The sequence below is a fragment of the Anguilla rostrata genome, chromosome 2 (assembly GCF_018555375.3).
Source record: "Anguilla rostrata isolate EN2019 chromosome 2, ASM1855537v3, whole genome shotgun sequence".
NCBI lineage: Eukaryota > Metazoa > Chordata > Actinopteri > Anguilliformes > Anguillidae > Anguilla > Anguilla rostrata.
Genome location: NC_057934.1, coordinates 20,384,234 through 20,410,995, shown reverse-complemented (window position 1 = coordinate 20,410,995; position 26,762 = coordinate 20,384,234). Strand labels below are relative to the sequence as shown.

Genomic DNA, 26,762 nt, shown 5'->3' with positions numbered 1-26,762 from the left:
CTCAACAATAGTGCCAGTGATTATAATGGTAACAATCTGGGATTTTTGGAATTTTATACAGCTTCCGTGTTAATCTCCACCCATTTCCGGTTTACGCCACACCCATCTCCATTTTTTTCCGAATACAAATAGAAATAATGGTGCTGGTTGAACAAATACAGATAAAAATACAAATAGTGTCTCTCCCTCCACCCCTACTAGCTAGCTATCAGTACGCATCTGAAATATTTTAGCCAGCATGTAAGTTAAACACCATGCATTTGGGAGATATAGAATGGCTAAATTAGATCACTAACCATAGCTAAGGTTAGCTACTTTCTATAGAGGTGCAGTTTAACTTATTGACATGATAAAATACAACTGTTTGTAGGCTAATGCCAAGGGCAGCAATGCTCTTACTCATAAAAATAAATGAAATATATCGGTATTGGCTTGCTAGTTGTTGAACAAAGGCAGACCAATTTGACAGAATTTCAGTACACATGAAAGGGAATTTATTAATTCACCATTAGTGCTAGGCATATTAGATTAATAGCCTGGCTTGCTGAACATGAGAGTTAGCCACAAAGATCCTACTGAAATGATGGCGTTAGTTACTCTGGATTTAGATTGAGTTATGTCTGTGAAAAATAGTTTGTATGCACATTTTAGAGGGTGTCCACCAAATCATTCTATCAGTCAATCAAACTTTATTTATAAAGCACATTTCCGACAGCGGGTGCAACTCAATGTGCTGTACATAAAAAAAAAGATATTATATAACCATTAAGACTACAAACTAAAATCAAGATAAAAATTAGGCGCTCTAAAACTGTTTGAAAGTATTAAGCTAATGTAGCAAGTATGTTGTAAATTACAATAATGTCCATCATTTATGCATAAATACCATATTTGAGTTTAACACTTAGAAAAGCATTTAACATAGTAATAGAGTGACATATCTGTACCTAAGTCCGTATTTGGCAAGCCCATGACGATTGTAGTCCACCTGTGAAATGGCATTGAGATTGGTTTTGAATTGACAAAGATACTGAGGTCCAAAATCTCTGTTTGATAATGGAAAGCTGACCAACACAAAATGTAACTGCAAGCAGCAATTGTGGGATGCAAGCAGACCAATAACATAGTTATGTTTAGAAACATGTGCTCTAAAACCTTTTGAAGGTATCAAGCTAATGAAGCAAGTATGTTGTAGATTACAATAATTTCCATCATTTATGCATAAATACCATATTTGAGTTTAACACTTAGAAAAACATTTAACATAGAAACTATCTTTAACTTTTAAAGAGAAAAGTGCACTTACCATCTTAGTCCAAGTTGCATGTGAAGAGGTCCATGACTAGAAGGCAATGTTGTTTTAGTGTTTTTCATTAATGCAAGATTGTAAAATGAACTAAAGTGCATTGTAAAGGTCCACATGGTAAATTTGTTCTTTGTGAGAAGGTGATTATCATTTTTGTAGCACTTAATATACACAGTAAAAGTGTACAGTATAACAAGTGTGCAGTGTATCAGAGGTATGGGAACAGACAGGCAAATGATTAAAAAATATAAGATTAAAAAACCAAATAACATCAATTAGAAACCGGATTCAAATAAAAACAAAAACAAACTAGGCATGGTGCATAAGCATGTGTTGCCACTAAATCATTTTGTATCTCAATTTGGACCACTGCTAATTTAAATAGTAAAACATTGTTAAAACCATTTAATATACACTGTATATAAATCAGTGAAAATGGCTGGATTAAGCACACTGAGATAAACTGAAGAAGCTTGCTTGTGAATATAATTCAAAAAGAAAATCCATGCACATAATTATGGGTATGTTTCGAAGAGTAGTCCTAAACAAAGAGTATTTTGTCTCTAGGGAACAACATTCAGGAGTGAAATGCAATAAACATGGCTTGACACAGAATAAACCATAGACACAGAATTGTGCATAGAGAATAGTGAAACCACATGGGCTGACAACAGCATTTTTTCATGTGTTTGAGGCCACCCTATCAAATTGGTTTGAGCTTGAATTTCATTCATGAAGGAACTGTGAATTTACAGACATGTTGCTAGTGTAGTCTGTCTGCATGTGTTTGCACCAAATTTAGTACAGCACAATGATCGGCTTGGCAAGATGGTTTGGAATATCTGAAATATGCTGAGTACCTATTGCCAGTAGATAATAGAGATCATGTGTTTTAATTTTGGTGATGACTGGATGAAATTTGTGGAAGGCGATAGAGAAATTTAGTTTTAGGATAGGGATATAGGAATAGTAGTTTGTCATAGGAGTAGAGTGACGTATATAGATGTTCCTTCGACCAACAACTCATATTATGAAAGATTTTTTGTTCTGAAGAATACAGCTAAAGATTTATAAGCTAATAAAACAAAATTGCTTGTTATAGCAATTTTGTTATTGCGGAGGAGTGTAGCACAGTGGGTAAGGAACTGGACTTGTAACCGAAAGGTCGTAGGTTCGATTCCCGGGTAGGACACTGCCGTTGTACCCTTGAACAAGGTACTTAACCGAAATTGCTTCAGTATATATCCAGCTGTATAAATGGATACAATGTAAAATGCTATGTAAAAAAGTGTAAGTCGCTCTGGATAAGAGCGTCTGCTAAATGCCTGTAATGTAATGTAATATAGCCCTATATATTAGTTAAATTTTGCCAAACATGGTATAGCAAATCAGTGTCTTGTTTTGATGAAAGGTGTGGAGTTTCATGGGCAGTCATGTGTTCAGAAATGTCCCACTATTAAGATTCATTAGCTTTTTACAAGAGAACGATTTGGAATATCAAAACGTTGTTGGATAGTTATTACCATGACACTTCTGAGATTGTGTAAGCCAAATTTGGTGAAGATTGGACCAAATACATGGTAGGAGATATCAAAATTATTTTTAGAAAATTTCATCAGGAGTAAATTGGTGTGGCCTGTATGAATGTATTTGTCTTCACCAAGAGAACAGGAAAAAAAAAACTCTTTTTTTTTTGGTCATTTGGTTTGGGACCAATATGTTTTTGTTTTTTTTGTTCTTGGACCCTTGAATATAATGTATGTGTGTGTGTGTGTCTGTCTGTCTGTGGGTGTATGGTTTTGTAAGTATTTTATCAGATTTTCCTGTCACCTTTACTTTGGTAACACTGTGATGTGTTAATAAGAACTGTGAAATTGAAAAAAAAAAAATAAACAAAGAGAGAGAGAGAGAGAGTGAGATACAGAGAAAGAGAGGGAATCTGGAAGAAACATGTAAGATTTTTATTTCTTTTTTTGCCATGGGGATCCTGTGACATTACTGGCTGGGCCTCAGATTTGAATGTCGTTCCTTTGCTTTGGGTGATTCACCATCACAGGGGAGCAGCTGGGCCCTCTTAACCTCTGACCTTTTCCAAGTGCTCGGACAACCTGCGGTCACTGGTCCGTCATTACTGGAAGGTACTCTTCAGTCAAACACTGTAGTGTACAAACTAGAAACTATGACCTGTACAATGAATATGTGCTTTTCTGAAAATTGCATTTATGATATATTATTAAGGTTTTAGGAGGAGAAAATACAGAGAAACCCTGACATTTACAGAGGCACATAATAGCAGGATTCTAAGAGCCCTTTGAATCCTGAACTCACACCACGGAGAACCTCAGTCCGCTAAAGTAATCCGCCCACGCTGAACTGATTCAGTCAAGATGGCGATGAACTGAATCAGGCGCTGAAGTGCCTGCAGGTTCCAGAGCTCTCCAAGACTAGGGTTGAGTAGCCCAGCAGGCCTCATGGCTCTCCAGGACTAGGGTTGAGTAGCCGTGCAGGCACTGTGCCCAGCCAGGAAAATAGTTGAGTAGCCCAGCTGTAGTTTCTTTTCTTAACTGAGCAAGTCACCCTTAGGCAAAATTAAACGAGCACTGGATTAATATGCAGAGTCTCAGCCCTGTTCATCATCATGCCATACTGTATTTGTAACAGCTGAATATGAGCAGGAATGAAGGAAGAGACAAACTGACTGTCTGCAGCAGTGGCAGTAGGACAGTGAGTCTGCTATTCCCACTACAACCACTCAGCAGCTGTGACCCCCCACACTAACTGCCCCGGATCATTTAAGATTTAAGAACGTTTTTCATGTTTACAGGAAAAAAACACAAATGCGCACGAACACACACACTCACAATCATGCGCACGCTGTGTTCTTTGGCAGGCTTTAGTGAGCTAGCATTGTGAGGATTTAATAACAATAGCACTACCAAGGAGCATGCCATCTTCGAGCAGACACGTTAGGAATAACAAGCTGACCATTTGAAACAGCGATCCCAAATCACCAGATTCCTGTGAATTTGAGGACCTCATTTCCTCTAACAACCGCCATTATAAATATGCAAGCCAGGCTACATTTACCGGAGCGATGCTTTGCATAAATATTCACAGCAGCAGACATTCTAGTGTCATTTGTAATGCAGATCACACAGAAGACTGACAAGGAGGGGAACGTGACCTACTGAAACTGCAAGAGGAAAAATGTGTGTACTAGCAGTCCTGTGTGTGTGTGTGTGTAAAGAGGGGTGATAAGGCAAAACATTTTGGCACGATCCACCTGTTTTTTTAAAGCTAATGGCTGTATGAGGGATTGTTTAATGAACGCAGGATTGGCGATTCCTCTTTCATTAAACTGTTCACCGGAGGTGATCTTTTGAAGTTATGCTGTAAAAAAAAAAAAAACTGTCATCAACGTCTTAACAGAAAAAAAGGTATTTTATGAATGTAATTACTGGCTTATTTTTTCACAGAACATTAAGAGGCATTTCAGCCATGAGATACTGAATTACTTCTCTCATTATTTGACCAGTCCAATGCTCATTTCCCCTGCACTACATTAGAGGTTTACTGAAGAAGGTCATAAAAAATAAACAATGGATCATATATAATATATAGTATAAAATATATAGTGGCTAGTCAACGGCTCATTGCCCCATGGAGCATTAAAAGCAAATCTGTATGAGAAATGTGAAAATAAACTTAAATAGCTTTACATAAGTAATCAAAAAATTTAGCACATTAAGCGCTTGCATTTATCCCGCTGCCATCTTAAATTAAATTTGAGGCCCGGTTTTCTTTTATCTGCAGTATTAAATGGCATAATTGGCTGAAGACAGCTGTTGCCATCTCCTCATTTCAAAATGGCGAAGTGTAAATGACATTATTATAATCAGAATTTTATTGTGAGCATATGTTGGAGAATGGGCCACGGGATGTTCCGGACCGGTTCTGCAGAACCCTGCTGTGCGGTACCGGGAGCGGAGAAGCGCCGGGGTTTTTTCTGCATTTCTGGTCCGCCGCCGCTCCCATGGAGACGAGGACGAGGGCTCGGGCGCCATGGGAGATCCATCAGCGTCTGCACGTCTCTGCGCAGTCGGACCCTTACCTGCCTAGCGGGGCATTCTGGGAAAATAATTACAGAGCCGGGCTGCACAAGATGAGAGAGAAGCGTAAACCATGTTGTTCGCTGGGGGGGTGGGGCATCTTATAACAAGGTGGCTCCACATAAGGCAACACTTAACACACTTTGACAATGGAGCTCTCGCTATCTCTTTCCTCTCTCTCTCCCCCTGTTTCTCTCACTTGGTTTGTCTCTCTGTCTCTCTTTTTCCCCCACCCAATATTATTACAACACTAATACTATGGCATTACTGTGCTGTGATACTATGAGAATAGTATGATTGACATTTCCCTAACAGCAAATGCACTATTATTATTAGCAAATACTGCATAGTATTAAGATAGCAGTAATAGTAAGTACTGTATCTCAACCACCATATATTAAGACTTAATGTTATACTTAAGGAAATACTTTCAAAAGCACACATTATCATGACACTGGTACTATTTAATATGCCTTGAACCCACACATACTACTATAACATCGATGCCGTATTGCATACCCCAACACAGTATGGCTGCTAAAGCTTGTTGCATGCTCACATCGACATCAATACGCTTCTATTGATGCCCCCTGCCAGGCAATACTAAAAATTTAACATTTGTGCATGATTAACTTGGACAATATAAAACCTTGGAAGTCAAACCTTGGCATTGAAATGTTGTTTGGTCCAAGCAGTAGGGTCACACCTACATTTTAAGCTTCAAAAAATGAATCAATCAAAATTGATTATGAAAGTAACTAAAGCTGCATTTCCATCAAAAGTACCCAGAACTTTTAGTCCCAGGAATTACTTTTCAAGGAACTAAAAGGTTCCTTCAGCCCATTGTTCTCTGCGTTTCCACCGTGGTCTAAAGTCCCGCGATGATTAGGCAAATTAGCCCACTGACGTATGAAAAAGCGACGTTGTCGTCGGACCATCTGTCCTATGATTTCTTCTGTAACCCCATACTACCGCCGAAGTAGCCTACATAATTTTCTAATAACCGGGACAGCCCGGAGGGGTTCATTCCACTTACATACAAAAGGGTTACCAACAATGACTATATATGGTTACTTTTGTATTTATTGATTTTTATCGATTTAATTACCTGAAATTGGTTTGGGCATATTTTACCGTTGTCAAGCAAAACTGTCCTTGGTAGTTGGACTTGGACCGTTGTTATGCAACAAATAGGATATAACAGGCCAATAGTCAGATTGTAACTGTTTTATATATCCTCTCAAACACATTCATTATGTTTTTATGCAAACATTCACTTTCATGTCTTGACATCCGAGGCGACAGAATGCATTCACATTCCACAAATAACTGGCAACAACAATTCTATACTTGTAATAAGTGTACTTATTTAGTAAGTAAAGCTTGGTATAGGTTAGTGACTGAGTCCAACTTTAAATAAGATTCAAGCATCATGCTATAGACACATTAGTAATGGCTATCAATAGTTCACAGTAGATGGCAGTCCTCTATGGCACATACTCTGTTAAATCGCTGTCAATATACCCCTAAAATACAATATAAAAAACAAAACTTACTCGCTAACAATTAATTTAAGGAGCCAAGATGCAATCTGTCTTCACTGAAAGATTGCCAGTAACTCTACTGTTCCACTGACTTCTGTGGGCAGCTTTTTCACCACAGGGGGCCAGAACAGAGAGGAAATGTGATTGAGATGAGATGTTTCAATGCAGAATTGGAGTGGTCTGGCCGGTGTGTAAGGTCAGTCAAAGTCAGTAGATGTGGAGGAGTCATTCCCTGAAGTGCTCGGTAGGCCAGCAACCATTACGAGTTGTCAGCGCAAGGACATAGGCAGAAGTGTGACAGGGGTGGGAGGTTGTAGGCCAGCAGCATTCTTAGTGAAATTTAGCAGCCTGATAGTATAGGAAGGGAGATCAGTGAGGACAGAGTTGCAGTACTTCAGGTGGGAGATGATCAGGGCCTAGACCAGTAGCTGAGTGGAGTCATTAAAAAGGGGCATATTCTTAAAATGTTGCAGAGGAAGATTCTGCAGGCCGGGCTCACTGACACTATCTTGTCAGTGAAGGTTCTTGGGAGTCTGCATGATAGAGAGATCCTGGAGGTAAACGGACTTGGTAGGGATGTACAGCAGTTCAGTCCTGGTCAAATTAATCTTCAGTTGTCAGCTGTTTATCCAGGATGAGAGGGCACAAGGCAGGTTGAGATGTGTGAGTAGACCTGCGTGTCAGAGGGGGAAAATGAAAGGAAGAGTTGAGTGTCATCAGTCGAGTCCAGTGAACAGGTGGTTGGGTTGGTGAGCAAGCAGAAGTATGAGATATTAGCAGCTGTAAGGGAAGAGAATACATAAGCCGCGTTTCCACCAAAATTACCCGGAACTTTCAGTCCCAGGAACTACTTTACAAGGAACTAAAAGGTTCCTTCAGCCAATGGTTGTCTGCGTTTCCACCGGGGTCTAAAGTACCGCGAAGATTAGGCAAATTAGCCCACTGACGTTGTCGTCGGTCCATCTGTCATATGATTTCTTCTGTAACCCCATACTACCACCGAAGTAGCCTACATTATTTTCTAATAGCCGGGACAGCCCGGGGGGGGTTTATTCCACTTATATACAACGGGTTACCAACAATGACTATATATGGTTACTTTTGTATTTATTGATTTTCATATATCCTCTCAAACACATTCATTAACAGCAGAAAACATGCACACGTTGTAAACAATTTGCTGTTGAATTGATTACTTTCTCATTGTCAATTCCATATAGGCTAATCGCAAAATGACAAGAATAGAACGAAACCCGGACTTGCGTGAACATTTAAATTAGCAGTGGTACAGCCACCGTTTGCTTTCCTTCAAATTTACTGCAAGCCGAGCAGCGAAGTGTGCCCTCCAGATGCGAACCATGCACCATAAATTAGTCCATAGTCTTCCTGGTCTTTTTGTGGAATTGAAGAATGGCAGAGTAAAATTATGGCAGTCTGAAAAAGCAAAAGGGACGATTACTAGAATTAACCTGTTATTTTAACCTGACAAAAAGTGTGGATGTAAATTATGCAGAACTACCGCATACCTCACATAACTGTATCAAGCGTTTTGAGTCAATTACAACGGGCTAACAAAAAAAATCCGGAAGAAAATACTCATCAACCGAATTAAACCGTTTGAATGTTTTGGTACGTAATATGCTGTCCCAGCACGAATGCTTAACATTTTATAAAACGAATACTAAAGCACGAAAAAGAACAGAAGAGCACACGTTATAATTTCAAGACGTTGGTTGGCTATAACGTAAAAAGTAAAAGTAGGCTACTGCGCAAACATAGACGTTTGATTTCAAGTTATTATGAAAATAAATCGGTTTGCGGCTGCAGATTTTTAAAAATGGCGGTTGAAATAAAATACTGCGAGTAGTCCACCAATCAGAAATATTCAGCGCTTGCACCCCACCCCAAAAGTTCCGGTACTTTTGGAAAGTACTACCCCCTGAGCAGGGACTTTTTTGGGGGTAAAATAAAGTCCCCGGAACTTAATTTAGACCCTAGTTTTTGCGGTCGAAACGCACTGAGTTCCTCAAAAGGTTCCTAGTTCCGGGGTAAAGTTCCTGCGGTGGAAACGCGGCTTAAATAAATAATAATTGCGGAGGCAGATGCAGAGTCAGTGTGTCTTTTTAAGCATTTTTGCTCAAGTTTTTATCCCAATTTGGGCTGTCTGACTGTATTTGTAGGCCCATCAATTAATCTGGGTGAGTGCAGACAAGCTCTACCCCTCCTCTTTACTCTGAGTGCACCAGCTAAGCTGCTCTGTCACTATGTTGGAGCAGTGCAGTTTGCAGACAGCTAGGCACAGCACAGCCAGTCTGCGGTGACCAGAGGTTTCATTGGCAACCCTCCCTCCCTGCATTTCCTTGTGGGGCCACAAGCCTGAATGTCAGCTCACCAACGAGCTAGCTAATAAATAGGGAACGTTTAAAAATAAGCGTGACGTGTTCGGACGACAAAAATAGCGAGGGAAAAAAAGCTCATGTGAATCTAGCTTAGTTCACACTAGCTCAAGTTAAGTTCTTAAGCCACTGTCAGACCTTGGGGTGCATCCACAAACTGGAGCCCAGTGTCTGAGCAGGATGAGCCCTCGAGTCAGCGTCTGTTTGAAAAGGCTAATGCTCTGAAGGGCATCCTGTCTCAGTCCCAGCATGCTGTTGTCAATCAGGAACCGGGGGCTGCTAGGAGAAGGCATTGCCGATTCCGTCGCAACATTCTAATCCCTGCTGACTCACCGCTTGGCGGGAACATCCACGCTGAAGACACAGATTGGTTTGCAGTCCTGTTACGGGGACTGCAGAATCACACTAACTTAGGACAGCTTTCCTTTCTGTCGTAGTTGCAGCCGAGGGACTGCTCTCCCACCGGAAGCTTAGCTTGTTTACCATTTTCCACGGCACGGTAATTTCATTTCGCCATGCTTAACGGTTTCTTGGCAGGAACCATTATGATTAAACATCAGGTTTTCAGCAGACACAATTCCCATTGCCCTGCCTGCTCAATGGATGAAGCTTCCTCAGTATTAGGGAAAGTTACTGGGAGAAATTGCTGCTTGGAGTGTAGCCAGTGGACCAATATGGTCAAAATGGAATAGGATGGGGCAGTGCAGTGCAGAGATGTCTTTGGATGAGCTGGTGTACCCTGATCCTGACTCACTGTGGTCCTTAACGATCGCGTGATGAAAGTGACAATAATTAGGGCTGTTTCACGGTCCCCCCACCTACTTCCCAAACCAGAACTCAAGACTGACATTGAGGCCCACAATTTAAGATATTTCATTTTAGAGAAAAATCACATCTGTCAATATGCAGGTCACAGTGGGGGGTGGAGCTGATGGGTGATTAAAGAGAATTGAGGTTTTCCTTTGAAGATCACGTCGGCGCCCTGCTACACATCCCCCTTTTGAGCCTGGCAGTGGCACTGTGCCAGGTGCCATGGAAAAACCCCAGTATAGCATTCTATTGGTGTAGCATTTTGTGGGTCCTACATGGTTTGGGCTTCCAGGCTCTGTCTCACACTCTCATGCTACCCAAACAATGTCACACCAAATGAAAAAAACAATCCCAGTAGCAGCCCCCATCCTAAACATGGAGACCCCTTGCATTAGATTATTTTATCCATAAAAGACCGCTGTTTCCCTCCTGATTTGCTTTAGTAGAGCACCATCAATGTTGTAGTGGAAGTTGATAGGTTGAGGAGAAGGATATCAAGAGCTCTGATGTCATTGTGTCTGAGTCACAGCAACCCCTTATTGTACCCACAGAGGGCACTAAATCCCTCATATACACCAGATGCACGGTCTGGTCAGAAAGCCAGATGCACAACCTCCATGACTGAGGAGCCTATACTGGGTGGAGGGGGTTGGGTTGGGGGAGTTGTGGTTTGCTTTTACAATATGGAAATTGACTGTGGGTTTTGAATATGCTGCCTAAAGCTTCCACTATTGTATTAAGGGTACCTGATATTGAATGGCTGACACAAGCACAACTTCCCCCCTCCATCGCTGTAGTCTTACTGGTGTTAACCTTCCTGGTTCTCTGTTTCCATCTAGTGGTGATTTCAAATAGACCACTATATAAATATTCTAATACATTTAGCAGGCATCCTTATCCGGAACAATTTACACATTACAATTTTAACATAGATTCAGTTATACACTATATGACTAAAGGTATCTGTACATCCCTTGGTCTGGGGCTATATTTCATGGTTTTGGCTAGGCCCCTTAGTTCCACTGAAGTCTAATCTTAATACTACAGCATATAATCACATTCAAGGCGATTCGGTCCGTATAGAAGTGGTTCTGTCGAGAACAGCGTGATAGAACTTGACTGTCCTGCACAGAGCCCTGACATCATCCCCATCCAACACCTTTGGGATCATTTGGAAAGCCAACTGTGAGCCCAGGAGTAATCGCCCAAGCAGTGCCTGACCTCACCAATGCTCTTCTGGCTGAATGGAAGCAAATCCCTTCAGCAATGCTCCAACATCTAGGATAAAGCCTTCCCAGAAGAGTGGAGGTTGTTATAGCAGCAAAGGGTGGACCAACTCCATATTAATGCACGTAGCTTTGGATAAAATGTTGGCTGTCAGGTTTCCATATACTTTTGGCCATGTAGTGTACCTTGCTGAAGGGTACAACAACAGTGTCCCACCCATAAATCAAACTTGCAACCTCGGAGATACTATGACAGTTAACGAACCTTTATACTGCACTGCTGTCCTGTATTCCACTCCTATGCTCCAGGTTGAGACCGTTGAATCTCATTATCGTTGTTACTACATTGTTAAAAATGGTATCAGATTAATTTCATAATTCTTCCAGCAGCTCATTGCCAACAGTGTCATAACTTGACATGAAAGGAAGTCATTTACATTTTACAGTTTAAGCAGTTGGCGGACCCTCTTATCCAGAGCAATTTACATAGCTTACATTCTACATACAATCCATTTATAGAGTTGGATATTTACTGAAGCAATTCAAGTTAAGTACCCCACTCTAGGGTTTTGCAGCAGTGCCCCAGAATTATAAGCACACTTTCTTAACCAGTATGTTACACTGCCACCAAATCCAGATGTATATGTTCATAAATCATGTATGCATTTTGGAATAAGATCAGAATATCAGCATTTTTTTTTTTCCTAGAGGATACATTAGCATGTGTTAAGATTCATCAGTCCTCTTCCTATATTAATATTACTTCAAGTCAGGCCCCAGAGTCATTTTAAATGGTGAGATCTTATGACTTACCTCTCAAAGAAAGGTTAGTTGATTAGACCTGATTAGATCATGTTTGATCATGATTTCCAGGTGGAGTTGCACATGAAACGCAATGGCTGCAAGAGTGGGAAAACTGACAGCTTTTTCTAAAAATTCACAGCCAGGGCAATTCACAGACTCAGCTGTTTCAGCAGATCCAGGTTCTATTATACATGACAGCAGGAATCTCTCTCTCTCTCTCTCTCTCTCTCTCTCTCTGTTATTGCAATGTGCTGGCGTTTTTGGGTGAATTCATTTCCTCAGGTCGTTCTGGTTCAGTCGCTGCTGAAATACTTATGTGGTTTCAGTAGGTCCATTTCTGTATCTGTTCATCATTCAAGGCTCTTTGAGTTGAAGAGTTTGTCTGAGGATGAGGGGTATGTTTTAAATATTTACTGTATCTGGTCATAGGCTAGTTATGTAGGTCATAGTTTATGTCAGCTGACTTGACTCTATCCAAAAGTCTTATGACTGATGTTAAGTAGTGTGAGGGAAAACCATACAGTATGTACTAGACAACTGCACAAAATCCACTTCAGGTAATTTGTTGACCACGTGAGATCTTTCTTTCTTTCTTTCTTTCTTTCTTTCTTTCTTTCTTTCATTCTTTATTTCTTTCTCTCTCTGCTCTGTATGGCTCTCTCTCTCTGTTTCCCTGTGTGGTTTTAACCCCCGTCTGGGCCATCCCACAGGTAAGGGGCCAGAGACCATTTTCGCTGGCCACGGTCTGAATGATAACGAGTGGCACACGGTTCGAGTGGTCAGGAGGGGGAAGAGCTTGAAGCTGATGGTCGACGAGCTGCAGCCCGTGGAAGGTACTACATCGTTCTCTCACTCCATCACTCTCTCTCAAAGCCTTTTTTAACCTAACAGACACAGAGGAAACAATGTAATCCATCTTATACTGATTGAATATATTCCTCAATTTTAAGAACCATTTTTGTCCCTTGTAGTGTAGGTTTCAGAGATTAAGAACAAATTCTTGAGATTAAGAACAAATACTTATGTCCCCTACAGTGAACATAATTATTTTTTGGAGGATACAGTTCCCACAGCCTGCAGAAATATTTGCAGTCAGCTGATTCGGAGTCACTCATATGTTTTGCCTTACACCTTATGTGGACATCATGGTTGAGGAGTAATAACCCTCAAACTTCCATGCCAACAGCTTAGACACTGTTCCTCATGAAACATCAGCAAGTTCAACAATCTTAGTCACTTAGTCACTATTGGCAGGATTCAACAATCCAGCCAATGGTGTTCCAACAAATATGGCACTAAGATCTGTTCATCGGCTGTTGTCAGCTGGGACTGTCCAGCATTTTCATACACAGCTGCAAGCATGTTACGATATCCATAGTTTAATTCAAGACCCACATCAGTGGGGATGCACTTGCCACGAGACTCAGACACCCTGTGGAAGTGCTTGCTTTCAATACAGTTTATATCCCTCATTTACTAACTAGTGTTCCCTGTATTTTGTGCATGCATGTTGCTGTGAACCTCTTTCATTCTCATGAAGGCATTTCCAGAATGTTTTGCTTAGAATATATTTATTTACTTGTGAGATATGTATTAAGTTAGTGCCGGCCATTTGTATTTGATCTCAATGTTTGATTATTTTTGAGCCTCAAACACCCTTGAAATAGAATCAGAATGTTCCGTTGAGAGTTAAGCACACTTCATTTCTCTATGTGAAGAGAATAGGCTATTTAGCTGTCTGGGTATTAAGTGCTAATTCATCTCTGTGCTTACATGACTCTACGTGTGGTTGATTCGACACAACGTACCTTTGACTCATGGCTGTTCAGGGAAAATCTGCACAAATGGGTGCTCATGGATCAGGCATATACAGTGAGCTCCATAATGATTGGAGCAAAAGACATTTTTTTTCTTGATTTGGCTCTGTACTTTAATATTTGTAATCAAACAATTCACATGTGGTTAAAGTGCAGATTCTGAGCCTTCATTAAAGGGTAATTTTTATACATTTTCACCATGTAGACGTTACAGCCCTTTGTATATGTAGCCCCCCATTTCAGGGCACCACAATGTTTGGGAAAAATAGTCTGGCATGTTTAATTGCTTCCTTAGTGCAGGTACAAGAGAGCTATCAGTGTCTAGTCTTGATTCTAGGCTTTTGATTGATTTTGATTGAGTCTATTATGCCAATTAATGTCAAGGAAGCCATTGTGAGGCTGAGAAATAATAAACATTATTAAGAAACATAATTAAAAAGAAAGAGAGCGCTGGTGAGCTCAGGAATCGCAAAGGGCCTGGTAGGCTAAGGAAGACCTCTACAGTTGATGATCAATGAATTCTCACCATAATGAAGAAAAAGCCCCAATCACCTGTCCAACAGATCATAAATACTCTTAAGGAGGCAGGCGTGGATGTGACTACTGTCCACAGAAGATTTCACGAACAGATCTATAGAGGCTACTCTGCAAGATGCAAACCACTAGCAAGCCACAAAAACAGGATGGCCAGGTTACAGTTAAAGTACGTAAAATAGTCTACAGATTTCTGGAAAAAGGTCTTGTGGACAAATATGAGCAAGATTCACTTGTATCAGAGTGATAGCAAGAGCAAAGTATGGAGCCCAAAAGGAACTGCCCAAGATCCAAAGCACACACACCCCTCTCTCATCTGTGAAACTTGGTGACAGGGGTGTTATGGTTTGGGCATGTATTGCTGCTACAGGTACTGGCTGACTATTCTCATTTACATAGCATTAATATATCCCAAAAACTATGGTGCCCTGAAATGCCCTAAATGAAATACAATTAAAAGCTGAGAATGTGACCTTTTGCCACATGAATTGTTTAATTGCAAATATAAAATTCTTGAGTACAAGAACTAAATCAAGAAAAAATCTGCCTGTGTCCCAAACATTATTTAGCCTACTGTATATGCATAACACGTACACGTATGAGCTGAGTGCTCAACCCACTGCACTGCAAAATTCACCAAGGTCTTGCACTCATTAGTCAGAGATCTCAAGTAGATCAAAGAAGTGAAACATCTGCCACAACAGCAGCAGTGAAATTTTGGCCAGGAATTTGCACTGTACTAAATTAGATGGTAACATACATTTTTATGTTGCTAGCTGAACATAAATACATATATAATTTTATATTTAGCTTTCTTGACATTTACATGCTGCTGAAATATAATGTGATGTGTTTAAGATAAACAAGTACATTCCAATCGTTAGATATACTCAGTTTCATGTAGTTCTGATTTCTGCCAACATCTGCCATGGGTGTGGACTGTGAAATTGTTTCAACTTGAACCATGTGGGGAAAATGCATGTGAAAATCACAATTTTGTGTGATTTTACTATAACATTTTCACATATGAATTAAAATATTCACATGTGAAAATAAAACATGTGACTTGAATAAGTTATTTTTTCCTGCTGTAATCTTATTAGTGGGATTATTTTTGGTGTGCACATATGTAGTCTTCGCATGTTTGGTGTCCTCAAGTGGTTTTTGGACACGTGGTTTTGATTTTTTGCGATTTTTTCATAAGGGAATCCTGATGTCAATACTCTCCCCCTGCTCCCTTCATCCAAAAAGGTCAAATGGCAGGCGACCACACCCAGCTGGAGTTCCACAATGTGGAGACGGGCATCGTGACAGAGAAGCGGCACATTCCTGGCGTGCCATCCAACTTCATCGGCCACCTCCAGAGCCTGTCCTTCAATGGCATGACCTACATTGACCTCTGCAAAAACGGTGATATCGACTACTGCGAGCTCAACGCCATGATCGGCTTCAAGAACATCATCGCCGACCCCGTGACCTTCAAATCCCGCTCCAGCTACGTCACCCTGGCCACCCTGCAGGCCTATTACTCCATGCACCTTTTCTTCCAGTTTAAGACCACCTCTTCTGATGGCCTTGTCCTCTTCAACAGTGGCGATGGCAACGACTTCATCGTGGTGGAGCTGGTCAAGGGGTAGGTGACACAGTTTGGGCCCCTGTGGTTGCCAAGGCGTTCAGTCCTTGTCCACTATACCCAAAGTTCAGGCTCAACAAACTAAACACTTTTCAAACTTATCAGAGGGGAAGAGTGTTTATACATGGTTGGTTGTTATTTATTTCCCCATCAAAATGGAAATTGTGACAGTGTATGGTTTTGCCAGTTGTTACAATGTCAACATTATTCACTGTCGAAAGCCAAATTGAAAATGTGTTTGCATTTTGTGTGGAAGAATGTTAAGGATCCCCCTTATGTCATAAATCACAATAGAAGACAACTCAGTAGTATTATTCTTGCAAATCGAGGATGCGCAGACCAGTAAAACAGGGCTATGAATATTTGTGACCCTTATTTTAGGGGGGGAATAAATGTATAGTTTGGGGATTATTTAGGTATATTCTGTTGAATTATTAAATTAGAATATTTTCCACATTTGAGAATTAAAATACAGCTCAGTATTTGTATTATTTGCTATGTACACACCTTTACATTTTTGTCTAATAGGTTATGTGAATATGTTTGTGAAGCACCGTAGCTGAATCGAACTAATCACCAGGGTGGTACACAAAAGGTTTATTTGCACAAGAGTGCGTTATGATACTAGAAAAGATTTCGGTTGTTTCAATATGTATGTGTAAGCTTGAACCAGTACAGGCACACACACACACACACACGCACACAGGACACTCGTCAATACAGAACAGTAAAAATAAAATTGATATCTTTTCAGTTGTTCATGTGCCCAGTTATTGATTGTTGTGGATACCTGTCTGTCTACCGTAGGTATTTGCATTATGTGTCAGACCTGGGAAATGGTGCACACCTGATCAAAGGAAACTCCAACAAACCACTCAATGACAACCACTGGCACAATGTGATGATCTCACGCGACACCAACAATCTGCACACCGTCAAAATTGACACCAAAGTCACCACCCAGACCACCATGGGAGCCAAGAACTTGGACCTGAAAGGTAAAGACCCACGGTTCTGAATCAGTAAGCCTCAATAAGAAAAAAAAAACTTATTTTACAATATGTGGGAAATTTCCCTCCATGAAACTGTTGCACTGACCTTTTGTGAGAAATAAGTTACGTTCTGTAATGTAATTCCATGTAATTCATGTCAAGGCCACAAGCCCCACACACTCTGGAAAAGGGCTGTTATCCTCAGCAATGGCAGAACTTAACCAGGAGAGGGCAGTGTTTCATCACATTTGTGATCTGCTGTAAAACTCTGAAATTTGCTCACTCCCTCTGGAATTTTTATTTTCATAAACCACAGCCACGAATGGAAAAGATATCCTTGATTAATGGCAGTGGGAGCCCATCTAAATGTTCCTGGAAGCAAAAACATGCACTGAGTATAAACTGCCTTTTGGTGGTACGTATGATGACGTTACTACTGTGTGGTGCAGCCCAATTGGTGAGGGACTGTCTACCAAAATACAAATATTACGGTTGGTACGGCTAGTACGGCTGAGAGTTTGATTCCCCACTATGAAAGTTCCCATATTGTTATCTCTATCCCTAATGTTCTTGTCTGCTTTTCATAAGCTTGAATATAGTGAAGGGTGTCAGTACCTGAGAAGAGTGTACCGTTTATTAAAAAATATCCATTGCTGGATAACTCACTGAGGGCGCTGTATGACTCGGCAGCTAACAGTCCAACCGTCCTACCCCCCTCGTCACTGCAGGCAACCTTTACGTCGGAGGCCTCGCCAGGGACATGTACAAGGAACTGCCCAAGCTGGTCCACGCCAAGGAGGGCTTCCAGGGCTGCCTGGCCTCCATGGACCTGAATGGCCGCCTCCCGGACCTGCTGCTGGACGCCATCAACTTGGTGGGCCAGATTGAGAGGGGCTGCGAAGGTGAGAGAGAGAGAGAATGAGATTGCGCGCCCCCATTAGTCTCGTGTGTGTACTGCAACCCGTGATGCCCTCTGCACTCTATATCTGTAGGACACACAATATTCTTGTCTTTATAAACTTTTTAAAATTATTAAATTTTATAGATTTTCGGGTCGAAAGAAAAATAGTTTTGAGATTACCTTCTTAATAAATTCTTAGTAAGGCATTTTGTGGTGTTTGCATGCTGATAAGTTTAATCATTTAAGTTTGTTGTCTTATGTTTCTTTCATTTTCCTAATTATATCTACAAAAGAAGTGCTCTTTTGTTTAAGCAATTTAATTGTCAGAACTTTTAAATCTAATTTGTTCTGTTTTAAATTAATCCCTAGTCACCCCTGGTGCTTAGCTGAATGAGAGTGTTTATTTTGCGGTACTGCACAGTCCATTGCCTCTTTCAGTCTCTAGATTTAACTTCAAAGCACAGTAGACATTTAGTTTTTCAAATGATAGCTATTTCTGTTCATTGATATTCACACAAGACAAAAAAAAAAAAATGTGATTGCTACCTCACTAAACAATTCTGAATTTAGTTAAATGGTTTCTTAAGCTTTCACAAATATGAAAAACATACGTGTATATTTGTATATGATTCATTCGAAGGGTATTCACCCTCTCACTAATGTTTAGTAATGATATCTAAAATGTGGCAATAGGAACAATAGAACAATAGAACACAATGTTATTGTATATTTTTGAATAATAATATTCTCTGACTTTCATTACCTAATTCATTACAGTAACAAGGGACCATGATTACTGATATTATGCCTGTGTTATTGTGTATGGATAGGGCTGTCTGTGCTAGTTCCAACTGTGGCAAGCCCTGTGGGGCGACAACTGGCACTGACGTCATGTAGGGAATGGAAGGTTTCATCGCTCACTGGCGACACCTGTTGGTTGATCTGGTGCTTGCAACGCAGCCCTGTTGAGCTGCACGTGAAGTGTCTTCCTGCAGTTCTCTGTTAGCTTGACCGGTAGCTTCTTATTTGTGTTCTTATCCCCAGAAAGGCACACTACTAACCTTTATCCACCAGCATCATGTCTTGTTCACGTATCTCCCTTTTCTTGCTCTTCTTCTTCTCATCAACCTTGTGGTGGTTCCAGCTTGCAGTTCTGTCGTGTCCAGTTTAACTCCATTTAACTACTAACCATTCTCTCTATCAAATTCATGTCCTTTCTCTCTCTCTCTCTCTCTCTCTCTCTCTCTCTCTGTATCGCTCTCTTTCTTGCTCTCCTCCCTTTATTGTCTCTATTCCTCTCTCTTGCACACACTTTCTCTGTCTCTTTGATTTTACTACAGCTGCTGACATTTCAATTGCTTTTTTACTAACATTTAAAATATTTTGCTTTTCTTTTATTTGGCTGACAAAAGTTGCATTGACGAAAGCTGACTTGCAAGGTACTTAGACCCTGTTCATTTGATCCGAGTATGAAACCCTGCTCACGCCAACACTTTCTCCGTCTCCCTTCCCTCCCTGCCTCCCTCCCCTCCGCTTCAGTATTGTTATTACTATTAGGCCTGCAAATCACTACGTCCACGCTGTGAATGAAGGACCCGTACCATAGTGAATACAAGCATAGAGCACGTACTGTAGAGCAGTCTTGTATTTAAGACTATGGAGCTTCCAGTCTTGGCCTTTACTGTGTTTATATACACCTGCTAAGTTTTTTTCTCATTCAAATTTCAATTGTTGTCCTCACACACAGCCTTTTACATGTCTGTTTGAAAGCATGCAATTTTCTTTGTAATACCTGTCCACTGCATGCCTGCAATGCCCTGGTTTTCTGAGAATCTCTTTTTGTGAGCAGAAAGTGACCTTGCACACGGTCCAGATGTTATTGTATGTAGTGCACTGAAGCATTGTCCTTCCTAATGAGAAATACATATTTTCTCTATAAAATCAAAACATTTTTGATATGGGTTGTTAGTCTATACTTACAATTATTTCTTAAAGTTTTGGATCAGCATGTATCGGGTAAGGTGGAGAGAAAGATAAATAAAGAGCAAGGTAGATGGATGGTCAGTTTAATGACACTGAAAAGGTCAGATTTGGAATTAGTGCAGGACAGGGAGAAAGGGATTTAGTTGATAAAGACCATGAAGGAAACTGACTTCAGCTTAATCACAGGCCTTGGAAGTGAATAAGAGAATTACATCACTCTCTCTTATTTTTCCCTCCATTGTACTTTTGCATTTCAGATGATGATTGATGATGATTTTCATCTTTCTAAATATATTTAGTTATTATTTTTTGTGACACCTAAAATCGGTCTTTATATACTCTAATCTCCCATTAATTACACATAGTTTTTAATTTAATTTTATTTATTTTTTTGACAAATGAGGCCAGGGTTTCCATTTTTAGAAATAATGCACTAGATCGTGATCATCTAAACAGGATTTCACAGTTTTCTCAGTCAGGCTGTTACTTGTATTTGCAATGATGTGTTATAGTTTAATCCCCATCAATGCACTTGTAACAAGGCTTTTAGTGGCATTATATTTTATCGCAATACAAAAGTGTAACGGGGATTAGAAATTAGCATATACACCTTTCATGTAGCCCATCTTTTTTGTAGTTTTTAGCCTGTTAAATCTAAAATTAAATAGTATCAGTCATTGATGATTTTATAATAATTTACAGTTGGATTGATTTGTCAAATATGTTAATGTTAATATTTTCGAAATATATTGGTTTTTAATAAATTGTAATACTGCTCTTACTTTTACTACTACTATCATAACACAACATGGTCTAACATAACAGTATGCTTTTAACATCCACACTATTTCCCCTCTCTCATGGACGTAGTATCACTGACATTTTGAGACTCCCATCAGAGACAGACTGACAGAGATCCATCTGAAAAGAAGTCAGAGCAGCTTCTGAGCAATGCAAACAGAACCAGCAAAAAAAAATAAAACCAGCAAAACAAGGCACAGCTGATTGTGTCAGTAAGCAAAAGATCATAGCTCAAGACACTGCTGGTTATAGCCGAGGCTATATGTTCAGGGTATGGCCACAATTGACTTTGTTCCACCAGGGGAAACATAAGTTTTAGTTTTAGTTACATTGCAATGGTGCCCCCAAGCTGCTGGCCTGACAAATGCAATTTATGAGTTGGAATTAGTGAGAGATGGAACTCTCCTCTGAATGGACTAGTTTTCCTACAGCATAATATGTGGCCTGTAGTGTAAAAAAAAAAAGTGTCTTGGAGAAACAATACAATTTGCAGTGCCGCACATGGCCAGTTCAGTGCAGTCTGTAGGTTCTGGAGACACAATGGTGACACAAGAGCATAGTGCAATTTGTGATTCCAAATCGGGAGAACATGGTGGTGAACTATGGTGGGGGGGTGGAGGGGAGTTGTGACACTGTGTGACAGTAAGTAAAACTGTATGTGTGGAATGTTCCTGGAATGACCCCAGGATTTCCCCCCTCACAGAATCAGAGCTGGTGCCTCTCTGCAGTGCTAATCTAACAGACCCCCAGATTCAATCATCTCTGCAGAAAGCACAAGCAGGAACAAGTATAAAGATGCACTGTGGTTTTGTGTGTGGATGGAGCCAGTTTAAGTAGATTGGTGGGGTTTGACAGGATTGGGTTATTATGAAGAAATGTGTGGGGGTATTGAAATGCTGGAAACATACAGGTGAGTGTTATTTTCTTGACTGAAAATGCTGTCTCCCTGTCAGGGCCTAGCACTACCTGTCAGGAGGATTCCTGCTCCAATCAGGGCGTGTGCCTGCAGCAGTGGGAGGGCTTCAGCTGTGACTGCAGTATGACATCGTTTGGAGGGCCCCTTTGCAACGACGGTGAGTGTGATTCCTGCTGAAGCCTATGAAGTTTTACAGATCTTTAAAGCTTCTGGGCACTCATCCAGCCAATCCACATACCTGAGTGAACAGGGTTTGATCAACATTGCTCACATGTACACTCAGAGATATGTTTGTGCTCACATGTGCACATAGACACAAATACAAGCACACACACACACACACGTTTGCATGCACACACACAGACAAAGGTGCACTCAGACTGACACACACAATCACACACAGACACAAACACACACACACACACATGCACACATAAAAAATGGTACAACATGGACACCGAAACATTCTCTCCTCAGTGTTGCCCATGCTTCGCTTATTGCTTCCACCGCAGTTTTTACACTGTTCTATTTCACACTGTTTGGGCTCCCTCTCAAGAGCGAACGTGATGAACTATCAGACAGCTGAGGAAAAACTACGCTGCTCAGCAGGATTTAGGATAGTCAGTGCCTTTACTCCTCCTTCTTAATGGTGCGTGTGACAGAAACGGGCGAAAGCGTAGACTAACAAAAACGCCTGAAAAATACCACCGCCTGAAAAACCTACAGGAAACCGCTGTTCTTCTCATAATTCTGATTAATTCCGCTTTTCAAATGCCCTACTATGCAGAAACCCTCCCAGCTGACAGGCAAAATAATTACCACTGCCTTTAAGATAAAGTACGTGGAGATGTTGATCAGGGATTAAAATAAATTGCTTGTGTGCAGTGACTAATTAGACAGAGGGAAGATTCTCACGAGGTGAAATCTGAAGTAGAACTCAGTAATTGATTCCTTGCAATTCATGAATGCCTCGGGAATACCAAGCTATATGTGATTTTTTACTGAAAATGACAGTCGAAAGTAACCCTTTCCTTTTATGATCATTCTGAGACCGTGAAATAAAAATATACTTTTATTGTTTGCCTGTGAATAGAAGATGTTACAATGGTGAGTAAAAAGTCACATGGGAGTATCATTGATAATTCCAGTCTCCATATAAAAAAACATTTATTTTCTTCAAATAAATGATCAGGAAAGTGGGTGCATGAACATCTGAGGGGATTCAATGGCAAAAACGGCAAGAGTGCTATGGATTTCACTTAGGAAAATGTGTGTGTGTGTGTGTGTGTGTTTGTCTGTCTGTCTGTCTGTCTGTCTTTATGTGTTCATGCCTATTAATGCACATTTAGCTTTTCATTAAAAGTGAGTGAGGGAAAGTGAGAGAATTAGATCAACGAAAAAAGCTGGCATGTGCAATAGTTCACCTGCAGTGCGTTTTCCCTTGAGTGATTTATTCACATGATAATGGATTATGCTCTGAGAATTTAATGTACTGAAGAGCTGGGGGAAAAAAAGACAAAAATGTGTGCCTTAATGCAAATACAGCAAGATATTTTCACTAAAAAAACGTAATAGGCACAGTTGGTGCTCCCAACAGCTGCTAGCGATATCCGCGCCATTTTAACGACCGGTTCTCTGTAATATACTGTACTGTAATATGTCACATATTAAGCTGTGAAGCATGAAGTTCCTGTCACAGATCAGCCTTCATTAGATCATTTTTTGAGCGAGGATCATGGCAATTTTCATCTAGAAAATTATGAATTTTTTAAACTAAAAATTGGGTCTTGATTTCAACTTATCTTCAATTGCATTAATAATGTAAAAGGCTGCTTTTGCACACACCTACCTTTGAAGCTGACCAAGCGCCAATGCAATAGCTGTAATTGGAAGCTTTTATGCCATTTTGTGAGGGATTGAATTTAATTTGGCATACAGATAATTGTGCAAGAATAATAAGGACTAAAAAAGGAACTAATGACCTGCAAAAAATGAGATCAGTTGAAAATTAACTGTATTTTTTGGAACAACTTACTGTCCCAATTCATAGAATTGGACCATTTTGAATGAATGATTTTTATTAAAGTAAGATGGTTATTAGACTTGTATAAGTATTTCTGTACAATGACATAGCCTACTTGAATTACAGAATCAAATAAATGACAGGGCTGTGTTCTAGTGTTGCATGCTTAACATGTGGTGTCCTCTTCTTGTAACTGTGACAGCTGCCATGGTCACTGACAACGTTACACGTTGAGTGGGTTTTAAATGGATGCTACTGCATTACTCGTAGGTTTCAGGTCATCTTAAAAAGTCCATGCTAAATGTGAGTAGTAAATTGCAATCATCTTTGTGAATCTGACATGCTCTGTGCTCTGAGAGTGCCATTTGCATAAAAGCTTGTCATTTTGACACTTAAATTTATGTGGCAAAGTTTTAATATGCACAATCCAGATGGTCCACTGTGCTGCTATTTGCCTGGTAGGGCTGGTGCGTGCACTTGTTGCAGGTGCATTATGAATTTTCTTTTATGGATGGGACGGTTTTACTGGTCTGAAGAGCATCACAGTTCTTTTGTGGATTCCACTAGAATCTTCTTTAGGTTTAGAGACATAGAGACATATGTTGTACCACCTCGGGAAAGAAAAGAGCTGTGTTTGACTTGGGTTCACCTGAAACAGCGATGTAATTCCAATTAGTTTTATTTTATTTGTGTCTTTTATATTGTCATTACACGGTCTGGTGTGTCGCTTTTCTAGTATTCTCACACAATATTTTTTTTTCCACTGCTGCTATCACCTTCCCTGAAGACTTTAACACGTCCACAGGTAATAAAAATGTACATTTGAAATAGAACTGCAGGTATGTAGATGGTTGTATGGATGAGGTGGAATAGCAACGTGCAATGAGTCTCCATGGAAACATTGCTGCATGTAGTCACTGGTGGAAGGCAGTGTTCTGAGATAAAGGCTGAATTTTGGAGGTGAGGGAGATAATTTAGCCATGTGTATCTCCTGTAATAGCAGTCCTGTCTCGATTCTGAGAGTGAGGGGAGGACTTGGGAAGAAGTGGTCATTAGCCCTTCAGTGAGAAGCAATACACGGTATGCCTCATTGGCCTCTGTCCTGATGCACTGCGAATGCCATCAATGTCATTTTTATATCCTTCTATCCTGTGTTTTCCCAGTAAAGTCCTGCGAAAATGTATTTATTCTTTTATTCTTTTATTTTGCGGGGGGGGGGGGGGGTTGTCCAGCACATGGTATTCATTATTTTAGACTATGCTTGTTTGCCAGTATCACTGCGTGCATTCACGCGTGCGTGCATGTGTGTATACCTGTTTGTACGTATGTCATAACCGTTAGTAAAAGCATGACTTTTTGCTGGTCCTTATAAGGAACAGAGGTTACAGCCTTTATTCAAACCGTGAAGAGACTGATTGCAGACAAGCCATTAAGAGACAGTTAAGTGTCTCAGGCTGCACTGTATAAGACTCTGAGGTTATGAAGAGAGCAGCACCCACACTCACACTACACACTCAACCTGGCCTTTTCCTGTTACCTGAGTATATTGGAAAGGCGACTGTTGATCTGTTGATTGACTGATCTGTTTGAAGTCCAGCGATCTGAACACTCAGAGCTCAGAGTGCTTGTCGTTGCTTGATGCCTGATCCGTGGTTTGATTTAAAGGCATGCTTTCAGCAAGAAAGTGCCGACCCGATGGTATTCTGTTTCAGTCCAGAGGTGCGTTCAAATTCAGCGAACAGAGGTGAATGTTCGTGGCGAACATGTTTTCTTTGAAAAGTTAAATTTGAACAGCTTTTTAAGAACGCTCCAAATTGTTTGCATTAAACATAAACAGACATGGCGACGAGAGCGTTTGTACTCACAGCCGTTTCTGTGACCATCGATGATAAAAAAACAATAGCTAGCTAGCGTTATAACATTGGCTAGCGTTAGCAATTATTGAAAAAACTGATCACACTTAACGGCATCTTCAATTGAAATACCCATCTGGGAACATTTCCCTGAGTCCAGTGTCCATTTTTGTTTGCCGCAAACTACCTTTTCAGACCGTTCGCTTATGTTTGCAAACGTTTGCGGTGAACACAAAGCTAATGGAAAAAAAGTTTGAAATAGTTTGCAAACGTTCGCCTTGTTCGCTGAATTTGAACTCACCTCAGGAGAGGGCGACACCAAGGCATGAAGGGTTCACAGGTAATGATAAAGCGAACGGCTCTGTTTGAGGTGGAAGTTATGATTACTCCGTGTGTAGTAATACTGACTGGTGTAGATGTGTAGAGTAGTTGTATGGGAGTTAGGGTGGAGTTGAAAGGCAGAGGTGGGTTAGGTACAGGAGTATGCTGTGTGGCGTTGTTTAAGTGAGTTATTGACAGGTGTTGGGAGTGTGGGGTAGCTGTAAGTGAGTTAGGGAGAGGTGTATGGTGTGTGGAGTTGTTGTAGGTGAATTAGGGAGAGGTGTATGCTGTGTGGAGTTGTAGGTGAGTTAGGGAGAGGTATGTGGTGTATGGAGTTGTTGTAGGTGAGTTAGGGAGAGATATGTGGTGTGTGGAGGTGTAGGTGAGTTAGGGAGAGGTATTTGGTGTGGGGAGTTGTTGTAGGTGAGTTAGGGAGAGGTATATGGTGTGTGGTAGTTGTAGGTGTGTTAGGGAGAGGTGTATAGTGTGTGGTAGTTGTAGGTGAGTTAGGGAGAGGTGTATGCTGTGTGGTAGTTGCAGTTGTATTGGGGTGGGTGGGTATGAATAATAGCCAGCACTGTTGTGCAGGTGTGAGTGTTCTCTACGCATTTGCGAAACGCAATGCAGTTCCTCAAACCCAGGCTCACTTTATCTCACTTCCAGTGACAGGACAGCCAGCTCTCCCAGAACCACAGCTATATCATATTAACCATCATGTGGTTCAGGAATAGTGTACATATTGTCCATGATCACGTCACCATACCTGCCACAGAGATAACATTCTGCGTCTGTG

General features: G+C 40.6%; 1 protein-coding gene across 16 annotated transcripts in view; it reads left to right on the top strand.

The window, feature by feature from the left end:
• nrxn1a (neurexin 1a) overlaps positions 1-26,762 on the top strand; it is a 252,478-nt gene that overhangs the window by 136,591 nt on the left and 89,125 nt on the right. For all 16 annotated transcript variants that reach the window (XM_064321125.1, XM_064321124.1, XM_064321134.1 and 13 more), the window contains 5 exons: positions 12,906-13,028; positions 15,798-16,179; positions 16,987-17,177; positions 17,900-18,073; positions 21,810-21,929. In XM_064321125.1, coding sequence (XP_064177195.1) covers positions 12,906-13,028; positions 15,798-16,179; positions 16,987-17,177; positions 17,900-18,073; positions 21,810-21,929 — 990 coding nt within the window. The remainder of the gene's footprint in view (positions 1-12,905; positions 13,029-15,797; positions 16,180-16,986; positions 17,178-17,899; positions 18,074-21,809; positions 21,930-26,762) is intronic.